We start from the raw sequence: 18,699 nt of genomic DNA on the forward strand, positions 1-18,699 counted from the left end.
TCCACCCTAGTTTTGTGTTAAGTCGCGTGCCGTATTTTGTCCCTGGGTGTCCGGGCGCGAGCGAAGGTGATGGGACATTTTGAAAATAGTCTGTCGCTTCCTCTCTCCTGACTCTCGCTGGAGACCACGAGGCCTTTTTTTTTTCTTTGACAAATGTACAAGTCTCATGGCGCCCTCAGCCACGCCCTACATTTTATTACAGTCTCTTTATGTTCCCCTGCCTTTCATTCCTCCTCTCTCTTTCTTTCATTCTCTTTCTTTCAATGTCCATTTTATACATGCTCACCCACCCCTCTCTCTCTCTTTCTCTCTCTCTTTCATTCTCTTTCTTTCAATGTCCATTTTATACATGCTCACCCACCCCTCTCTCTCTCTTTCTCTCTCTCTTTCATTCTCTTTCTTTCAATGTCCATTTTATACATGCTCACCCACCCCTCTCTCTCTCTTTCTCTCTCTCTTTCATTCTCTTTCTTTCAATGTCCATTTTATACATGTTCACCCCCCCCCTCTTTCTCTCTCTCTCTCATTCACTCTCTGACTCTCTTTCTCTGTTTATATCTACCTCTCTCTTTCTCGCCTGTTCCTCCTTTCTCTCTTTATTTTTAATTCTATCCCCCCCTCTCTTTCTCTCTCTCCAACTCTCTTTTTCTCTCTCATTCTCTCTCTCTCTCTCTCCGCCAACGTCTTTGGAATATGAATGAGAAAGGAAAGAGAGAACAAGAAATTAATTCTATTCTTCTGTGTGGCGCCGGACGCTTGAAAAAAAAAAGTAAAAACAAGAGAAATTAACCGGGGATTGGACAGGAATTTAATTATCGTTCTTTTCAGACGGGCACCAAAGTCCCAGAGTTCCAGAGAAATGAAATTTTGATCAGATTTAATGGCAGGAGATTCAAAACGTGTGTCCGCGGTCAGCTCTCTAGAAGGAGGAGCAGGAAGTGGTTCATGTCTTCATTGAGTTTAAATCAAACTTTAACTCAACTTCCATTTTAACTTAACCACTGCTTGTAGTTGAAGCTCATCAGATCACCTTGTACATCTATCTACTTGTGGTCAAATTATGAGCTATACACAGGGCCGGCCCAACTATTGCGGGGCCCTATGCGAACCGGATTGCGCGGGGCCCAGTCTGGGTAGGGATAAGGATAATAAGTGAAAATTTCAGATTTGTATTAGAAAGTACATTTGTCTTTTACATTTTTAATTAGATAAAAGCTGACGATGCTTTTTTTTTTTAGCGCTTGTAGGATTTGCATTTTCCATATTGATGGACACCCCAAAATGACAATTTTCACTACTTTATTACGCACTATGCCTGCTCCTAGGTCAATCTAGTCATGCCAGTTAATCAATGACTGAATCATAACTGACTCAAGCAACCCATTCCATGCTCTAATAGCACTATGAAAGAAAAAGCATTTACAAATTTGTCCTAGCCTATGGAACGATGAATATGTCTTTATATTTGTGATATTTGCAACTATCTAGTTATTCATAGAACTATGAACTATTTAGTAATTCAAAGCCAGGACATGTTTAGTTATTCATATACAGAGCAGTGGAATTATAAAGTCAATCAAACTTAAGAATCAGTGTCAGAGTTTAGCAAGTGAAGGCCCTGAGCTGGATTTCTGTGGAAGCCCCAAAGCATTTAATAATATTAATAAATTTAGAAGTAACATTTGTGAATCAAGAAAATAGAGTTCTTCTAAATTTTTAATCTCATTTACTAATTTTTAAAAATTCGATACGCATATTTTGTTTTTCAAAATGTATTTTTGACATTTATTGGCTCACTTTATAGAGTCAGGTCGGAATATTGGAACTATTAGGTTATTCATGGTCAGAACAGTGGGACTATCTAGTTATTTAAAGCCAGAAGGAAACTATCTATTTGTCATAAATAAATACCAACATTGGAACTAATTAGTTATTCATGGTCAGAACAGTGGGACTATCTAGTTATTTAAAGCCAGAAGGAAACTATCTATTTGTCATAAATAAATACCAACATTGGAACTATTAAGTTATTCATGGTCAGAACAGTGGGACTATCTAGTTATTTAAAGCCAGAAGGAAACTATCTATTTGTCATAAATAAATACCAACATTGGAACTATTAAGTTATTCATAGTCAGAACAGTGGGACTATCTAGTTATTTAAAGCCAGAAGGAAACTATCTATTTGTCATAAATAAATACCAACATTGGAACTAATTAGTTATTCATAGTCAGAACAGTGGGACTATCTAGTTATTTAAAGCCAGAAGGAAACTATCTATTTGTCATAAATAAATACCAACATTGGAACTATTAAGTTATTCATAGTCAGAACAGTGGGACTATCTAGTTATTTAAAGCCAGAAGGAAACTATCTATTTGTCATAAATAAATACCAACATTGGAACTATTAAGTTATTCATAGTCAGAACAGTGGGACTATCTAGTTATTTAAAGCCAGAAGGAAACTATCTATTTGTCATAAATAAATACCAACATTGGAACTAATTAGTTATTCATAGTCAGAACAGTGGGACTATCTAGTTATTTAAAGCCAGAAGGAAACTATCTATTTGTCATAAATAAATACCAACATTGGAACTAATTAGTTATTCATAGTCAGAACAGTGGGACTATCTAGTTATTTAAAGCCAGAAGGAAACTATCTATTTGTCATAAATAAATACCAACATTGGAACTAATTAGTTATTCATAGTCAGAACAGTGGGACTATCTAGTTATTTAAAGCCAGAAGGAAACTATCTATTTGTCATAAATAAATACCAACATTGGAACTAATTAGTTATTCATAGTCAGAACAGTGGGACTATCTAGTTATTTAAAGCCAGAAGGAAACTATCTATTTGTCATAAATAAATACCAACATTGGAACTATCCGCCAACAAAATGTATTTCAGATCAACTTTAATACATACGGTAAATAAACAACAAAACAAAAAGAAACTAAAACCTACAGATAGCAATTTTTGACAATATTTAATGTTTAAACAGTTAAAACATGTAACAATCATATAAACAGACAATAATAAATCTACATCAATAAATCAATTTTAAACAATGTGTTAAAATTTTTATATCCACTCACACATCCACATTATATGCTATTTCATTGATACAACAGCTCAGCTAAGTGAAAGACATGTCAAAGTTTTTATTCTAAATGTCATTCAATGTTTCACAAAAGTTCACTCTCACGTGGTTCAAAGGTGACTATAGAAGACTCTCATAGTTTAAACTCACTAATCAAAGGTCTCATTATATATCATGTAAATATGCCTTTGTGTGACTGAGGGTCTAACTGTAACCCTTGAATGAATACCCTTATGAAAGACAGCCTATAATACAAACAGGGTATTCACATCACACTCTAAGACTCTCTGTACTGACCGAACACAACACCCCCCCCTCACGTGTAACCAATTCATGCTATGAAACAAAATTTAACCCATTCATGCCTATACTGCTTGTTATTTTTGTTGTTGTTGTTGTTTTACTTAGTCTACAGCTAATGCTTAAAAAAAAATATCCCAATGTTTTCTGCGCTTTAAGCATCAATGGGTTAAACATATAACTTGAGTTGTTCATCTTTGAATACCCTAGTTTTATATACTGTTCATCTCCCTTAACATAAAAAAAACAAAACAATATATATGTTTGATGATACATGTATAATGATACAAACTATCATATCAAACTTTACCTAAAGAAGACCACAATGCTAACATGAAACTTTGTGGTAAAATAAAATGGAACCCAGCTATGTTACATAATTCAACATACATTAAATTTGATGGTAAATACAAAAGAATTAATTACTTTAATCGACTAATGCAAACATCTATCTAACAATAAATTATAAGATTTGACAAGTCCATTTTAGTGTAAATCTTTCATAAGCTTATCAAGTAAGTCACAAATATTAATAAGATTCAGTTTAAAGTCTCTCCTTGGAATGTTAGATTAAGTGTTATTTATGATTTAGATTAAGAATTATGTTAAACATCATAGACCTGAGTTCTGTGTCATGGCCAATTTGTTTTCAATCATTTTAAACATAGGCACAATATGGGACTTGCAGAAAAATAACATTATTTTGTAAATATTATATAGTGAACTCAATGCTGAAAGAATACACATAAAAATTAATATTAAAATTCCTCTTCATGTGGTGTTCTATTAAAGGAAATACATGACAAACTAAAAACTTCTAGTTAGGAAACAAAAAGTACAAAATGACATCTTGAAATATTTACAAGTTGATAATTTCTTCCTGCTTCATGCCCCAATATGCAAGAAGTTTTAAAATAACCTTGGTTGAGGATGAAGCTAGTGGTCCAAGTGGTCAATGGTCAGTGGCACAAGCAACTAGGCTTTATTCTAATACAGTGGTTCTGACAACAATCTCTGTCACGGAGTAAGGATCACAGTTGGAGGCTGGTCTTCTGTCCTCCAAATAACCTTTCTTGTCCTCCGCTACCTGTCTTGGAATACGAATACTGGCACCTCTGTTGGAACACAGAAAAACATACGCATTGAAATACTCCCTATAGACATGTTCTTAGCTCATCTGACTGCAGAATTATCACTTAACATTTTTTTGAGCCTTTTGAATCAATTCTAAATTTTACATTCATGGAACTTTCCATTATATAAATAAGACAGATTATCAGGAAAGCAGCAATGAGGAAATATCTTTTCAATTTTTGTACAAAACATTCTTTTTTTTTTTAATTACTTTTCTTAGAACTATTTACAAATGAACAAAACTACTATTATTGTTCTTGTTGATTAAGGCTAATGGAAACAAACCAATTCAAGGCTTGTGGAGTTAAATTCATGAATGTTGTCTACTGTGAAGCCACCATGGTCAAGAGCCACACTTAGACCAGGGAATGACTAGCCTATGCAAAGGGGCATAACCCATTGAAATATATTTGAACAATTATTAAATTTGTTATCCACACCAACAATTTAAAAACTTTTGTTGGCATATTTCCCATAAGACACTTTGTACTATATAAATTACAGATGTTTTACACTTATTGCTTGTTAAACAAAAACAAATGTACCTGTTGGCGACACCAGCAGAGAACTGGTCAATGCTGGATGTTTCATGGGAGCCTAGAAGACGTCTTGCATTGTCCTGGCCATTCTTTGGATCATAAGCCCGGATGTGTTCTTTCTGTTTCAAGCTCAGTTTGTCAATGGCTTTCTCAATCTCTCTGAAAATAAGAGGAACAAGAATGATGACATTGATGATGAAACTGTACAAGTGGCAAATGTTTTTTGTTTTAAATATTTCAGATGTTCCTTCAGATTTGAAAATAATCACCTCCAAACCCTAACCTCCTGCAGGACGACAGGGGATGGCGGCGGGCAGGGTTCGAACCAGGCATCTTCAAGACTATCAGTAGACAGTCCTAAGTGCATACAACACGACCAGGCAGCACTCCATCTTTGATAGGGTTAAAGGACAGGAGGAGGGTATTTTCTTTTCTATGCTTTGGTGGCGAGAAGGTATGAATAGGTTGATAGTTTTCCCTCTAGACTAGTCTTACTAAACCTTGGCAATTTGTTGCTTTTTTTCCTTAAATCAGAACTAAGAGATATATAGGACTTAAACTTCTTTTTTTTAATAAGCTTAACGTTTATTGATTTTTATGTTGAGAGTAATAAAGCCACAAGATGTGGAACAATTGAAACAAACTCCAAGTCACTTCAAAACTAGAACAAACATCCTTCTGTCTTTCTAGGGGCGTAACTAGGAATTTTCCATCGTTTGGGGGCCTGGGGGGGGCCCTGCATTTTGCGTGATATTTAATTTTTAATGTAAAAAATATTCATTTGGGGCCCCCCTCAAGTGGGGAGCCAGGGGGATTTTCAAATTCTCCCTCCTCCTCCTCCTCCCCCTCCCACCCTAGCTACGCCACTCTGTCTCTCTGTCTCCTAGTTCAAGTCACTCTTCCCTGTATCACCTCAACTGCAATGTCCTACCCATTGTTACATCAGAATGTATTTAGCCAAAACGAACACGAGCTCCATCACTGGAGGGGAGGGGTCCACGCATTTGGCGTTTGGTATGTTTTGATTCACCCCCCCCCCCTCCTTTTCCTGCCTCTCATTAAACAGAAACTAAAGTATAATGGTATCTAAAAGTCAAGCGTGTCTAGTACACTGATGAAGTTGTCTTACTAAACAATGAAACAATGTTGTTTTGCAAACACTTACGCCAATCCACCGTCCTCTCTCATAGGCTTAGTGCTGTAGTTGCAGTGGGCTCCAGCTCCGTTCCAGTTGCCGGGTATTGGTTTGGGATCAAATGTCACCCTGACATCAAACTCTTCAGCCACTCTCAGCAGAATGTATCTGGCCACCCAGAGCTCGTCTCCCATCTTGATTCCTTCACAAGGACCAACCTGGAACTCCCACTGGATTGGAAGAAACAATTCAGAATGCACACTAGATTCATGTAATTCAACTAGATTGGAAGAAACAATGCAGACTAGATTCATGTAATTAAACTAAGATATAGTCTACAAACTTTCAATGGTGGCTACATTAACAAGGTTTAAAAGATGTTCGTTAGAAATACACTTACACAATAAAATATCACTTTTAAGTCCAATTAAATCTGTTATTATTTAGACTTTTATACTAGACCACAGATGGAATGCATTCTTTTTAAACATAGTCTGAACTCATTTTAATGTTAGGCCTCATCACCACACAAAAAGTCCAAGACCGAGCCCATTCTACACATTGTTCTAGGGGCCTGATAGTACCGAGCAACGAAACGGATATGGCATAGTGGCAGATGATTATAGGACACTATCTTGGAATCCCGAGGATGTGTGCAGTTATTTTACAAACAAAAAAAATGATTTTGTGTGCATGTTATTATTTGCCTGAGATAATTAAATACCTAATGACTATTTCTATTTCAATATGATTAGATTATTTTGGCTAATTATAATAGGTCTGAATCCTGTAGATGTGTAGTTCCTTATATACCACAATAACAGGATACATATAACAGATATAGGCCTAGTGTTTATGGAGTTTGAGTTTGTTTCATGGTATAGAAAAGCTGGACTTTATGTTCACCTTATGAGCATTAAATGTGTACTACTAATTGTGTTTAATAGCACTTTACTATAGTTAAACACTTTTAAAGAGTAATTTGGGTGTCACTGCTGTTTCTTTCACCACCTGTTAAGTCATTTATATGCGATATGAAAAAAAAAACTTCTGCAGTTAGCAAATGATAGCCTAGTCCCTTATACGTAGATCTATTTAATTAAGAGCAGAAACTCAGGGCTGGGAAGAGCATTACCTGTGAGGGCATGACCTCTGCATTGATGCCACTGATTGTGATGCCAGCATAAAGGCATGCCCTGTAGTGGGCCTCCACCACGTCCCTGCCGTACACCTTGTCTGAGCCCACCCCGCAGTAGTAAGGACCTGGAAGATTCAATGTTGTTAAAAATAGATCATTAGCTAAGTACAAAAGCACAATCACTGGCGTAGTAATACCAATAGTTAAGTAGTTCTGTTCAGTCATAACTTGTATTATTAAACACATACACACACACACACACACAGTTTTTGCCCTATGTATTGAGTCGAGATTACAACAACTTGACATTTATAGTTGAAGTCACCGCCCACTTAAAATCACTTCTTGTTGGTGGCTATCTTTAGTCACCAACGTTACAGATTTTCAAAATAGATTAGACCTTTGACAAGTCCTTTCAATCATGACATTTATCTTTTATCTATTTTTTTGTCATTAAATAACAAGATCATTTCACTACAAAACATTATAATACAAGATCATTTCACTACAAGACATTATAATACAAGATCATTTCACTACAAGACATTATAACGCAGCCACTACACAGAAAATGTTATTGTTACCCTGTGGGCCTGGGAAGCCCTGTTTGGGCCATCCTAGAGGGTAGCCATCAAAATCTAGAAGAGAGTACTCCTGTTCAATTCCAAACCATGGGGCCAGGTCTTTTGCTTTCTCCATGACGTCAGCGCAAGTGTTTCTTTTATTGCTTTCTGAAAAAAAAATTTTTTTAGTACCAAGTAATTTTTTTTCTACATTGAATGTGTAGATGTTATCAAATGATAAAAGATCAATTAGTTTCATTTAGTTGCTCAGTGAGCAGCACGAAAACTGAAGAGAGGACAGAACAGAGGACTAAACAGAGGACTGAACAGAGGACTAAACAGAGGACTGAACAGAGGACTAAACAGAGGATTGAGCAGAGGACTAAACAGAGGACTGAACAGAGGAATAAACAGAGGACTAAACAGAGGACTGAACATTCTAATTTCAATGGTTCGTTAGTTAGTTAGTTAAGAAATCAAGAATTTACAAATTTCTCATCTCCCAAATTCAGTCTCATTTTTACACACATACACACACACAACCTTTCCCTTCATTCACCATTACATGGATTTGTTAAAAAAAACACGTACGCTATCGCCCACCAAAAGTCTTTGGTTGTAAACCCCCAGAGTTACACAAGATGAGAATCACTGCATTGAATATGTAATGAAGAACTAAACCAGTTCATGTTTGATCTAGACCATGTTTCCATTGGAAACAGAAAGATAAACGTAATAATTTGTTCTTATTAGTTTTGGACCAAAGATGTTAACACATTTATCTTGCAGTTGATTGTACTGTCCTTGTTTCAAGTGGCAAAGAACAAACCAGCAGCCCATTGAAGTGGATATCCTTCAGCAGCCCATTGAAGTAGATATCCTTCAGCAGCCCATTGAAGTAGATATCCTTCAGCAGCCCATTGAAGTAGATATCCTTCAGCAGCCCATTGAAGTAGATATCCTTCAGCAGCCCATTGAAGTAGATATCCTTCAGCAGCCCATTGAAGTAGATATCCTTCAGAGACGCTGGAGATGTATTGGTCACACATTTTGCAATCCTGCATCCAACATAATTAGGCAAACCCTCACCTGGAACTCACCAGGAAAAAGAAAGAGAGGAAAGCCCAGGAATACATGGCGCCGTGATTTGGAAGCAGATGCCAAGCAGATGGGCAAGACGTGGGGGCAGTTGGAGAGACTCGCCCAAAGTCGTGATGCCTTGAGAAAACTGGTTGGTGACCTGGCACCATGACGGGGCCACAAGCAGACATGAGATGTTTTAGTATCGTTTTAATGAGATTTTACTCCCCCCCCCCCATCCAAAAAAAAAAGGAATAATGAAACATATTTCTATACAGTACAAATGTACTTACCAACTGGTTCCTTGTTGTGCTTGTAGACATCACACATGACGAGCTTGTTGTTGCCTCCCCTGAATGGATCCCTAAATAAGGCTCTAGGGTACAGGTAGAGATCAGAGTTGCATCCATCAGACTGCCAGGTGCTAGAGCCATCGTAATTCCATATTGGGCATTCTAGAGGCAAAAAAAAATGAATTGAAATATACTAGAGACAAGACAAAAGGAATTTTTGCTATACTATAGACACTTAGACAGACATAATGGATTGTTCTTTACTCAAGACAGTCAAAATGAATTGTACCATAGTAAAGACAGCAAAAATGAAGTTAAATACTAGAAACTGACAAAATGAAACGAATTATAGGCCTACTACAAACAGACAAAATTAATAGTTATATACCAGAGACAAAATAAATTGTACTATACTAGAGACAAAGTGATTAAGTTAGTAATGTCAAGTTTAGTGATATTTTTAAATGACCCACACAAAGGAAAATAATAATGTCATGGAAATCATTGTTAAAAATACAAATGCAAAAAAAAGTTACTTTCAAATCTTGAACAGTATTTCATGTATTGTTAAATGTAAAGACAGATTTTACATGAAATGGAAAGTTTCGATACTATGAGATTCTAAGTTCTCTTTTATTAAATAGCAAAACAATGTAATAATGCTCATTCTTGCTTACTCACTTCGTTGGTTTATACCAATTTTCAAAAAGGTATTTTATTAACTACACTTATGCTACGCCTTAATTCGTTTTTTTTTTTTTGGTCAGTACAGAGTAGGCCTACTCGGATTTACTTAGGTACTTAAAATGTGCCTGAGGCCCCAAATGTGACCTTGAGTTTAAAGAATGGGTCCAGTGTACTTTGGGTGGGTCATAGAAAGTAGGACTAACCAGTCACTAGCCAGTCACCAGGCATGCTGTGGTGACGTGAAATATATAATGCAACATGGATCAACCAGCATACAGAAATGACTTCTTTTTTTTCCAATCTAGTCAACTTGGAGAGAAAGAAAGAAAACGGCCTTGACCGAGAAGCAAAGTCAGGGGCAAAGTTCGCCAGCTGATCAAGTAACCTAATTTTAGGATTAGTTCTTTCCCTGACCAAGTTCTGTAGCTTGTGTCAACTGAAGCTCTTATACAAACTAACACACACACACACAAACACACGTATTTTCAATCGTACTAGTTCTATCTGCTCACGTGATAGGAGGTGAAGATAAAATACAAACACCATTAGCGGACATTTCTCCCTCCCCTTTTTTTAAATAAAAGCTACATCTATGTCTTGTAGGGTCGCTAGAACTAAATATAGTTCAAGGGAAGTAAGGCAGTATTTTTTAGTAACCTCTACATAGCGTGCATACAGCTTAAAGTAGCCAAAATGTCCCCATCATCGTATAATTTTTTTTTTTTATTAATCAAAATTAGAGCGTGTGCAGTCTACGAGCTTTATTATCAATTTACGATTTGAATACAATCCTACAGAGCGATTGATGTCTTCTGTTTTGGGTGTCTGTTTTGTTTCACGTTTTGGATGTTTCTTCAGAGTCCAACATTATTGCATCTTAGCCCAGAGGAAACGGAGCTCCCGCAGGACGGCGGGGAAGGTGGAGAAATTCTGGCAGGGTTTGAACCCGGGACGACAGTCCAGACCGCATACCACACGACCAGACAATCAGCAGTCTGTGTTTGTGCTTACAATGGCACACTAAGTCCAGCGCATGAGATTTTTTTTTCCCTTATAGAAATACCCCCCCCCCTTTTTTTATATTCTTTATTTTTTTCTTCCTTTTAAACCTGGTTGAGCAAAGATTATTTAGATCTACATTCGTAAATAAACACCTAGATATCCCTGCACGAGATGTCAACACTGGTGGGTTTTTTTTTTCGGTAGCGTTTTTTTCCCTGAAGCTTTGTGTGTGTGTGCGCGCATGTTTTGATAGCCCTAACTGCTTATCCACGCTAAACTATCCATGTAATACAAAGCAACCCCCACGTCTGTTTTATCATTTCATCCTTGACCCTTCCGTCAAGCAGGTTGTCAACACACTGTTTATTGGACTGACCAACTTAAAGCCTTTTATTTACATTCCTGGCTGAAACTGGTTTACAGTACGGAAGTCGGAGGTCACAGTGCACTCGGCTTTTGTGTAAAAAAAATGTCCCTTACTCCAGGATAACTAACCGCAATAGTGATAACAATATAAACTACACACTAATAGCCTAAGCTTCAAAACTCACAACTACGAGATCTAGGTCAGAACCAAAGCTGGGCGGGGTAAGTGATAGGGGTGAAACATAAGGAAAAAAATGTGTCAACTTTGAAAGAACACTATAGTAACAAATACGACACATCTATTGAAGGAGCTAGCCCTGGGTTGCCCCCAGTTCCAAAAGTATCTATACCTAGGGCTGTGCAAAGTCATACGACTCGTAAAAAATAAACTAGATATCCATTGGATTTGTTTCTCTAATTATAAAGAAGCGTGTTGAATATTAATATGTTGTTGTTATTATTAAAGTATTGTTATTAATTATTTTAAATGACATGCAGAGAGAGACATTGGCATGTGTTCACTTGTCGGACAGTGTTACGTTGCTAAATCTGTGCTCCTATTAAACAAAGAGAGAGAGAGAGAGACAGATAGGCAGAACCAGAGAGGCAGACTATTGTGTCTGTTCATTTATTACCTTTTGCTTCCTTGGGGACGAAATCCAAAGTTCTGCCCTTTGACCTGATGCCTTCTCCTGTGCCGTCAATCCAAATGTATTCCACCTGGCAGTATTCTTTTGGCTGTTCGAGATCCAAGAATCTTTTCAAAACTGTTTTACTGGTTTTAACTGGATGAGACTTGGAGGCCTATAGAAGAAAAACATGATAGGTTGTTTCTTTTACACGATCTTATTTGAATTTTTTTTTTGTTTAGTTTGACCATAACAAGTTAGTCTCAACCCACGTGACGACTCAAAGAGAGAAAAAAATTAAAAAAAAAATAAAAATAAATTCTCCCTAAAGACAAAGATGTTTAAATGGCGGGTAAAGTGGCCACTAGCGGGTAAAGTGGCCACTGGAGGGTAAAGTGGCCAATGGCGACAAGAAACGATGCGGGATGGTTGATGTCATAAAATATAAATCTTATAAATTCAATTTTTTAAATATGGCACATGGAAAGACAATTCTTTGGTCACCTAATAAGACTACCATCCAAATCGAGCAGCACAGAACAGATATCTGTATATATAGCAAAGGAAGACCAAGAAATAGATGTATTCAGATAGTGAAAGCTAAACGTTAATGTCTCACGCTTCGCTGGGCTTTTGGTCAAGTGGCACTTCATCCTTGGAAAGTCCCCGCAAGCAGAGGACATGTATCATCAGGTACTATAGTAAGTACTTAAGAAGGAACTACAGTAGGATCTGATCAGAATACCAATGTAAGTGACAAGTCCATCTTGTATTCACCAAGGACTCAAGACACAAAACGTAGGAGAGGGAAGAGTGCTGCCATACTAGCTCATTTATACAGTGTGTAATTGCCCCCCCCACACACACACACACCAAAAAAAAAAAAAACATCGAGTAACCAATAATTGAACTTTTTTTTATTTTAGAAAATCAGCTAAATATACAAAGTTCTATAAGTTTTTAATTAAATAATTCAGTTAATCATTTAATATTTTTTTGGCTGCCTAAATGCAAAGAAACATCTTTGCAAAACGATAGTAGATTTAAATCAAATAAAGTGTGGCGGTCAGATGCTAGTATCAAGACGTTACACCAACTTACCATGATCAGAATTGCCAACTAAGAAAACTAAACAAAAAGCCAATACAGAAAACTGACACAAGATTTGATTCAGTTCACATTGAAAACTTCTTCCAATGATGGAGAGCTCGTCAATGACACCTGGCCTATATATTGAGCGATTATCTATCACGGAGATATGCGCACTCCGACTCGGTGTTTCGCTGCAGTTACATCAGTGACCCACTTAAAAGTGCATTCCTTTTTAATAGCAACATGTGAAAAGTCATTATTGCATTTTTTGGAATGAGGTAAACAGGAGAACCTCGTGATGCATACATTATTTGTTTAAATAAGTTTTAGAGTCAAGATTTTTTGTCACCATATCCTGATACAAAAATTAAAAGGTTATCTCTCAAGCAATTGATTTTTTTAAATATTTTAAATGGAACAGGATTTTACTTATAACAAAAAAAAAGTGTTCACCCAAGATGTTATTGTTATGTTGGATGCAGTTATGTTTTCTTAAATGGTCGACTGATAGTTTGTCTATGCGCTTTGGATTGTCGTCACGAAAGAGTCCCGGGATGTATAAAACTAAAGCTCAATTTATTATCTTCTGTTGGATAATGATGTTATATAATGATGTTATGTTATGTTGGGTAATGATGTTATTCTGATGCTGATGATATGTTATGTTGGATAATGATGTTATGTTGGATGTTGATGTTATGTTATGTTGGATAATGATGTTATGTTATGGTGTGTGTGTTGTTATTAATTTTTATTTTGGATGTCATTATGTTAAAATATGTGTTGTTGTAAAGATGAGTTAAAGAAAGATTTAACTGGTTGTAGAAAGTGGTTTTGACACATTACAGATTGATGTGAAGAAATCTTCTATTCTCACTCGAGGTCTTTGTCTCCATACTAAACAGAAATGACTAACTGGTTTGTTTAGCGACTTTCTTAATGTGAGCGACTGCGACTAGCATCACGCTCTGGTCCCCAGAATCATCTTTTTTATGGCTATTAAATTTTCTTGTATCACTCGGTGAAGATGTGTACGGTGTGAGAACCATTGAACAAGAGGTATTGACCTTATTTCGCAAACAACCAAACAGTGTTTGAGGATTGTGAGAGAGGGGAGAAAATGACAAGAGAGCTCGTGTTTGTTTGTGTGTGTAATCAGCACGTGCTTGTAAACGGGTCAAAAAAACATTTGTGGCGTTAGCGGCTCGCTATGATCAGCTGACCAGTGAGGGTGTGTCTGTGCGTGTGTGTGTGTGTTGGTTGTGATAATGGATGATATAACCATTCGATACGGCAAAATACGTCAGGAGAAGTTGTTGTTGTTCTTTTACCACTCTGCCTAAAATTTATCGGGAAATTATTCAGCGGCGCAGACAGAACAGATCAAGAGGGAGGCAAGTGAGTTATGGACCGTCATAGCAGAGAATTGTGTTTTGATCTCAAGTGATAACAGGTTCAAAATGTCGGGTCCATTTTTTCTCACCTGAAGCCACTGGTTCCACGCATGCGCACTCAAAATAGTGAGGCTGTGGTGACTGAGTGGTTAAGCTCTTGGCTTCGAACTCGCAACCATGTAGACGACAGCCCAGAGCGCATACCACACGACCAGGCAGCCATCCATTTTTTAACACCTAGTCCATTTCAGGTTAAGCGTAGTGTGAAAGCGAAACTGCCAACTTATATTAGTGAAGTCAATTGTAAATTAAGTAGGGACTATTGAGATAATTCACTGAGCTGATGAAAGCCACCATTTTAATGTCACCAAACAGCGTCCTTTAGTTAGACTGATATTAAAACGTCACTGTGTTTCACTGGTTCACTGTTATCTCAAAGTTGGATTTGGTCAAAGTTCAGAGTTAACGAACTAAAACTACAACTATTGACTTTAAAACAGCGAAACCTTTTTTTTTTTTTTTTTTAGGACTTTGGGGGGGGGGGGTATGGGAAAGGGAAGCTTGTAGTTTCCAGGTTTAAACGTTTGTTGACCTTTTCCATAGTTCGTAAAGGTCATTTTTAAATAAAAAAGGGCTTTGGTTTTCACGAAGAAGGGACCCAGACCCCTGACTACACTGATCGTTGCCCTTCTGTCCTTACTAAACAGCTTGCCCTGATTCCTCCAGAAACGTAGAGTGATAAATCCTATTGTACTATCAGACTAAGAGTACTGAGTAAGTTGTTTTTCTTCCAGCAAACTTTGTTTAAACAAATTAATCGATATGTGTGCACTGCTTGGTAGTGTCTATTTATAGACTAGTTGTATCCAAGTATGTAGACCCTTATAATTGTGAAGTATATTTCTAAAAGGCCTGGGCTGTGAATCGACAACCAAAAATAAAATTGGCTACTGAGCTAAAACAAATCTAAACTCTTATGTATTGGAGGTTTATAAGCTAATCCTCGGTTTGACTATATGAGTGTGTACGTACGATTGTGTGAGTGTGACTAGACTACAAGCGTGCGTATGTGTGTTTGTGTGTTATGTTATTTTGTACTGATATCAGCGGAAAGGGAAAGCTTTAAAATGTTAAGAAATAACATTGACATTATTTTCTATTTAAAGTCTTTCAAAACTTTTTTTTTTAAATCTAGATTGTTGTTTTTTCTTCCCTCGATCTTTGTATTTCTTGTTTAGTTTGGGGAGGGGGGGGGTGTAGTAAGAGTACAGGGGGTGGGTGATGAAGAGTGAAACTGCCTGTGAAACCAAATGGGGGTGTGGGTGTGGAAAGGGCCCTAGTTACGTCAGTGTAAGACTAAGGCAAGCAACACAGAGACTCGGACTTAAAGACAGCCTACACATGAAATATATATATATATATAGGCTATATATATATATATATATATCTTACATAATACAGACGTTACTTCAGAAAAGAAGACGATTACGTCCTGACCGTCATGCATTCAGTCATGCATATTAACCAATGACCTAAAACAAAATATGAGTTTGATATATAAATAAAATATAGAAAATCAGATAAAATGAATAGACTTTCTTTACACAGATGACACGCTTTTATATTTATTAATATTATTAATTACATACATAATGAAGATTGAGGAGCGTATCGTATCGGCTTCTACAAGGAAATCCTGTACAGAGCCTCCGCTTACAGACATCCAAGCATCGAGTCAGTAATTTTGCTTAATTTTTTTTCATTCACCAATAGCGACGTTTACCGTCAATCTAAGAATGAATTTAGTTTCCAAAATAAATTTCGGGGAAGGGGCGAGAGGGATGGACTGAGTATCTACCCCCCCCCCTCACCCACACTTCTGTCTAGAGCATAACGTTGTCCTACCCATATCAATGTCGTCACTTCACAGATTGTATATAATTCCGTTACTTCCTGGGTAGGTTGAGATTAGAATAGGCCTACACGTATGTTGAAGCAGCAACATTCATTGAAGTTGTTTTTTAAGCTGTCACTATACATTTTATAACAGTACAATAACGTTATTTTGTCCCCTATTGAGTAAATTACAATAAAAGATTTGAAAAAAAAAATACACTATATTTCTTGGGAAATAAAAAAAGAGGATCTATTTACCCGGAAGACATGGCTTCATACAAATGTAAGCATATGCGGAATGTCCGTGTCCTGTTAGAATGTCTATATTAAGAAAAGTGTGTGTGTGTCTCTAAATTTAGAATCGGAAAGTTCACTTTACAGACCTGTATTTATTCTACAAGCTGAGTATTTAATTATAGTTCATCCCTTTTCTAATATTAAAATACTTGTGACTATTTCAAGTATTAAAGCCTGGACAATTCATGCCTTAGTTTTGTAAGACTATGACTTACTGCCATATTTGATCAGGACACGACGTCGCCTCCTGTATGCTTCGATATATTCCTTTATCAGGAACTCTTGTTTATCTGGCTTGGAATTCCAAAGTGCGTCAATCGATAAGTCCGGTTGATAATTGGTCTGGTCACAAGCTGTTTTAATTTAGAAGGAAAATGAACAAAGTTCGTTACCGAAATTAAACAACAACAAAGAATGAAGGATTAATTAACATATTTGCTGAGGGTGAAGCTTGAGTGATATATAAATAGCATCTAACGAGCTAGAACAAGCTAGGAGGCGAATACAGTTTAGTAAGTAGCCAAGCCATGAGGTCATCAGTGGAAAGAAGTTTTCAAGTACATAGGCGGCAACCATGACTTAGATCTATTTTAAAACATGAAACACGGAAGCGCTGTCCCGGTATAGACATACACAACAGGTATACCGGATATATACTAGATTTACGGTCTGTAGTACATGAATTCTAGTACTGCGAAACTTTGAGGTTTGATTTTGAAATATTTTGGAGTACGAAAAATTACTTGTTAGCCTACATATTGCGTCACACCCCGCCCTGTCCAAAACACACCTTTTAATGACCTACTTAATCCCCTGTGAAACACGGTACTCATCTTGAATCTTCCACATCCACGTGTTCATGGAAATGTCTTCGATTACGAAAATTAAGAATGAGTGCAGTGTATTACATGACAAGGCAGCTAACCCAGTTGTGACCTGCATCTGATGCAAACAGCCGCTGCGCCGGGGATCTTAAGTTTTCTTAACAGACCTATTGTACTATAAGCAAAGTAAAGAAATGAAGAATATAATATCTATTTAGTTCTACATTTATTCGATAGAGAGTATGTGCCTCTTACAGATACACCATGTAAATCCGGCACTGAAAATAAAAGTAAATACTACTAGGAGTGATTGTTGTTACTGTTCGTTGATGGAGTGACAACTAAAAAAAAAAAAGGGGGAGGGGGGAGAGATTTAAAAACGTAATAGAAATATCACGAGCAGGTCAAATACAATGTACTTACTGGTCAAGTCAACTGACTGTAGTTGTTATGATTGTAGATATATCCTAATGAGGTTTCGGTGATGGTGCGAAATGAACCAAATGTCGCCAACTTTTATAGGCGATATGCTAACCAGTGGGCGAATGACTGTCTATTTATGCTCTCCCCCCCCCCCCCTTTCAAGCTGGCGTAAGACTGCCCATGCGAGGCATGCGTGCCCTGGTTCTCAGACGATCACAATTATAAATAGATTTTGTTTTAACACAAGAGCACCTCCCACCACCCTCGCTTTTAGGGGGGATACGACATTCTTTCTTTCTTTCTTTCTCAAGTTCTATCCTTCTCCGCCCCCCCCCTCCCACCACCTGGTCTCACAAGGTGTTGTCCTACTGAAACATAGGGAGCTTTTACTATGATGTAAGAAAAGGTAAACTATCTCCGGGTCGATCCCTGAGGGAAGGGGATTGAAATCATTTAAATAGGTCAACAGGCTATTTATAGCAGCTGGCATGCACAAATATTGATAGTCCTTTTGATGATACCTTTACCATTTCACAACCTTGCAAAACTTTCTTACTCTTTTATTCCGAGTGTCTCTCTCTCTGTCTGGACTAATATTATAGACTCTCTTTTTCTATCATCCTCTCCCTCTTTCTCTCTCTTTTCAATCTCTTTCAATCTCTCTCTCTTTCTCTCTTGTTCTCTCCCTATCTTTTTCTCTCTTCTTCTCTCTCTCTTTCTCAATTTCGTTCTCTCTATATCTCTCTTTCTTCCCCCCCCCTCTCTCTCTTTCTCCCCCTCTTTCTCCCCCTCTCTC

At 37.1% G+C, this 18,699-nt stretch overlaps 1 protein-coding gene across 2 annotated transcripts; it reads right to left on the reverse strand.

Annotated features, from left to right (window-relative positions):
- Positions 1-2,980: 2,980 nt before the first annotated feature.
- LOC106076313 (glutamine synthetase 2 cytoplasmic-like) lies at positions 2,981-18,047 on the reverse strand. 2 transcript variants are annotated; one of them, XM_013237168.2, is made up of 9 exons: positions 17,904-18,047; positions 16,872-17,009; positions 11,984-12,152; positions 9,294-9,455; positions 7,942-8,088; positions 7,355-7,482; positions 6,250-6,449; positions 5,091-5,243; positions 2,981-4,526 (listed from the first exon to the last, which is right to left on the reverse strand). In XM_013237168.2, exons 2-9 carry the CDS (start codon positions 16,875-16,877, stop codon positions 4,394-4,396), a joined length of 1,098 nt encoding a protein of 365 aa, XP_013092622.1. In that variant the 5' UTR covers positions 16,878-17,009; positions 17,904-18,047; the 3' UTR covers positions 2,981-4,393. The 2 variants fall into 2 exon arrangements, with proteins under 2 accessions (XP_013092622.1, XP_013092624.1); XM_013237170.2 differs by lacking the exons at positions 16,872-17,009; positions 17,904-18,047 and adding an exon at positions 13,079-13,233.
- Positions 18,048-18,699: the final 652 nt, after the last annotated feature.

This window comes from Biomphalaria glabrata, chromosome 9, assembly GCF_947242115.1.
Source record: "Biomphalaria glabrata chromosome 9, xgBioGlab47.1, whole genome shotgun sequence".
NCBI classification, from domain to species: domain Eukaryota; kingdom Metazoa; phylum Mollusca; class Gastropoda; family Planorbidae; genus Biomphalaria; species Biomphalaria glabrata.

What these genes read in the sequence shown, in the direction of transcription:
- LOC106076313 (XM_013237168.2), bottom strand. An exon ending in AGAGAGGACGGTGGATTGGC is followed by an intron (nt 5,244 to 6,249) that starts GTAAGTGTTTGC and finishes TCTTATTTTCAG; the next exon opens with AGAGATTGAGAAAGCCATTG. An exon ending in TCTGCTGGTGTCGCCAACAG is followed by an intron (nt 4,527 to 5,090) that starts GTACATTTGTTT and finishes GTGTTCCAACAG; the next exon opens with AGGTGCCAGTATTCGTATTC.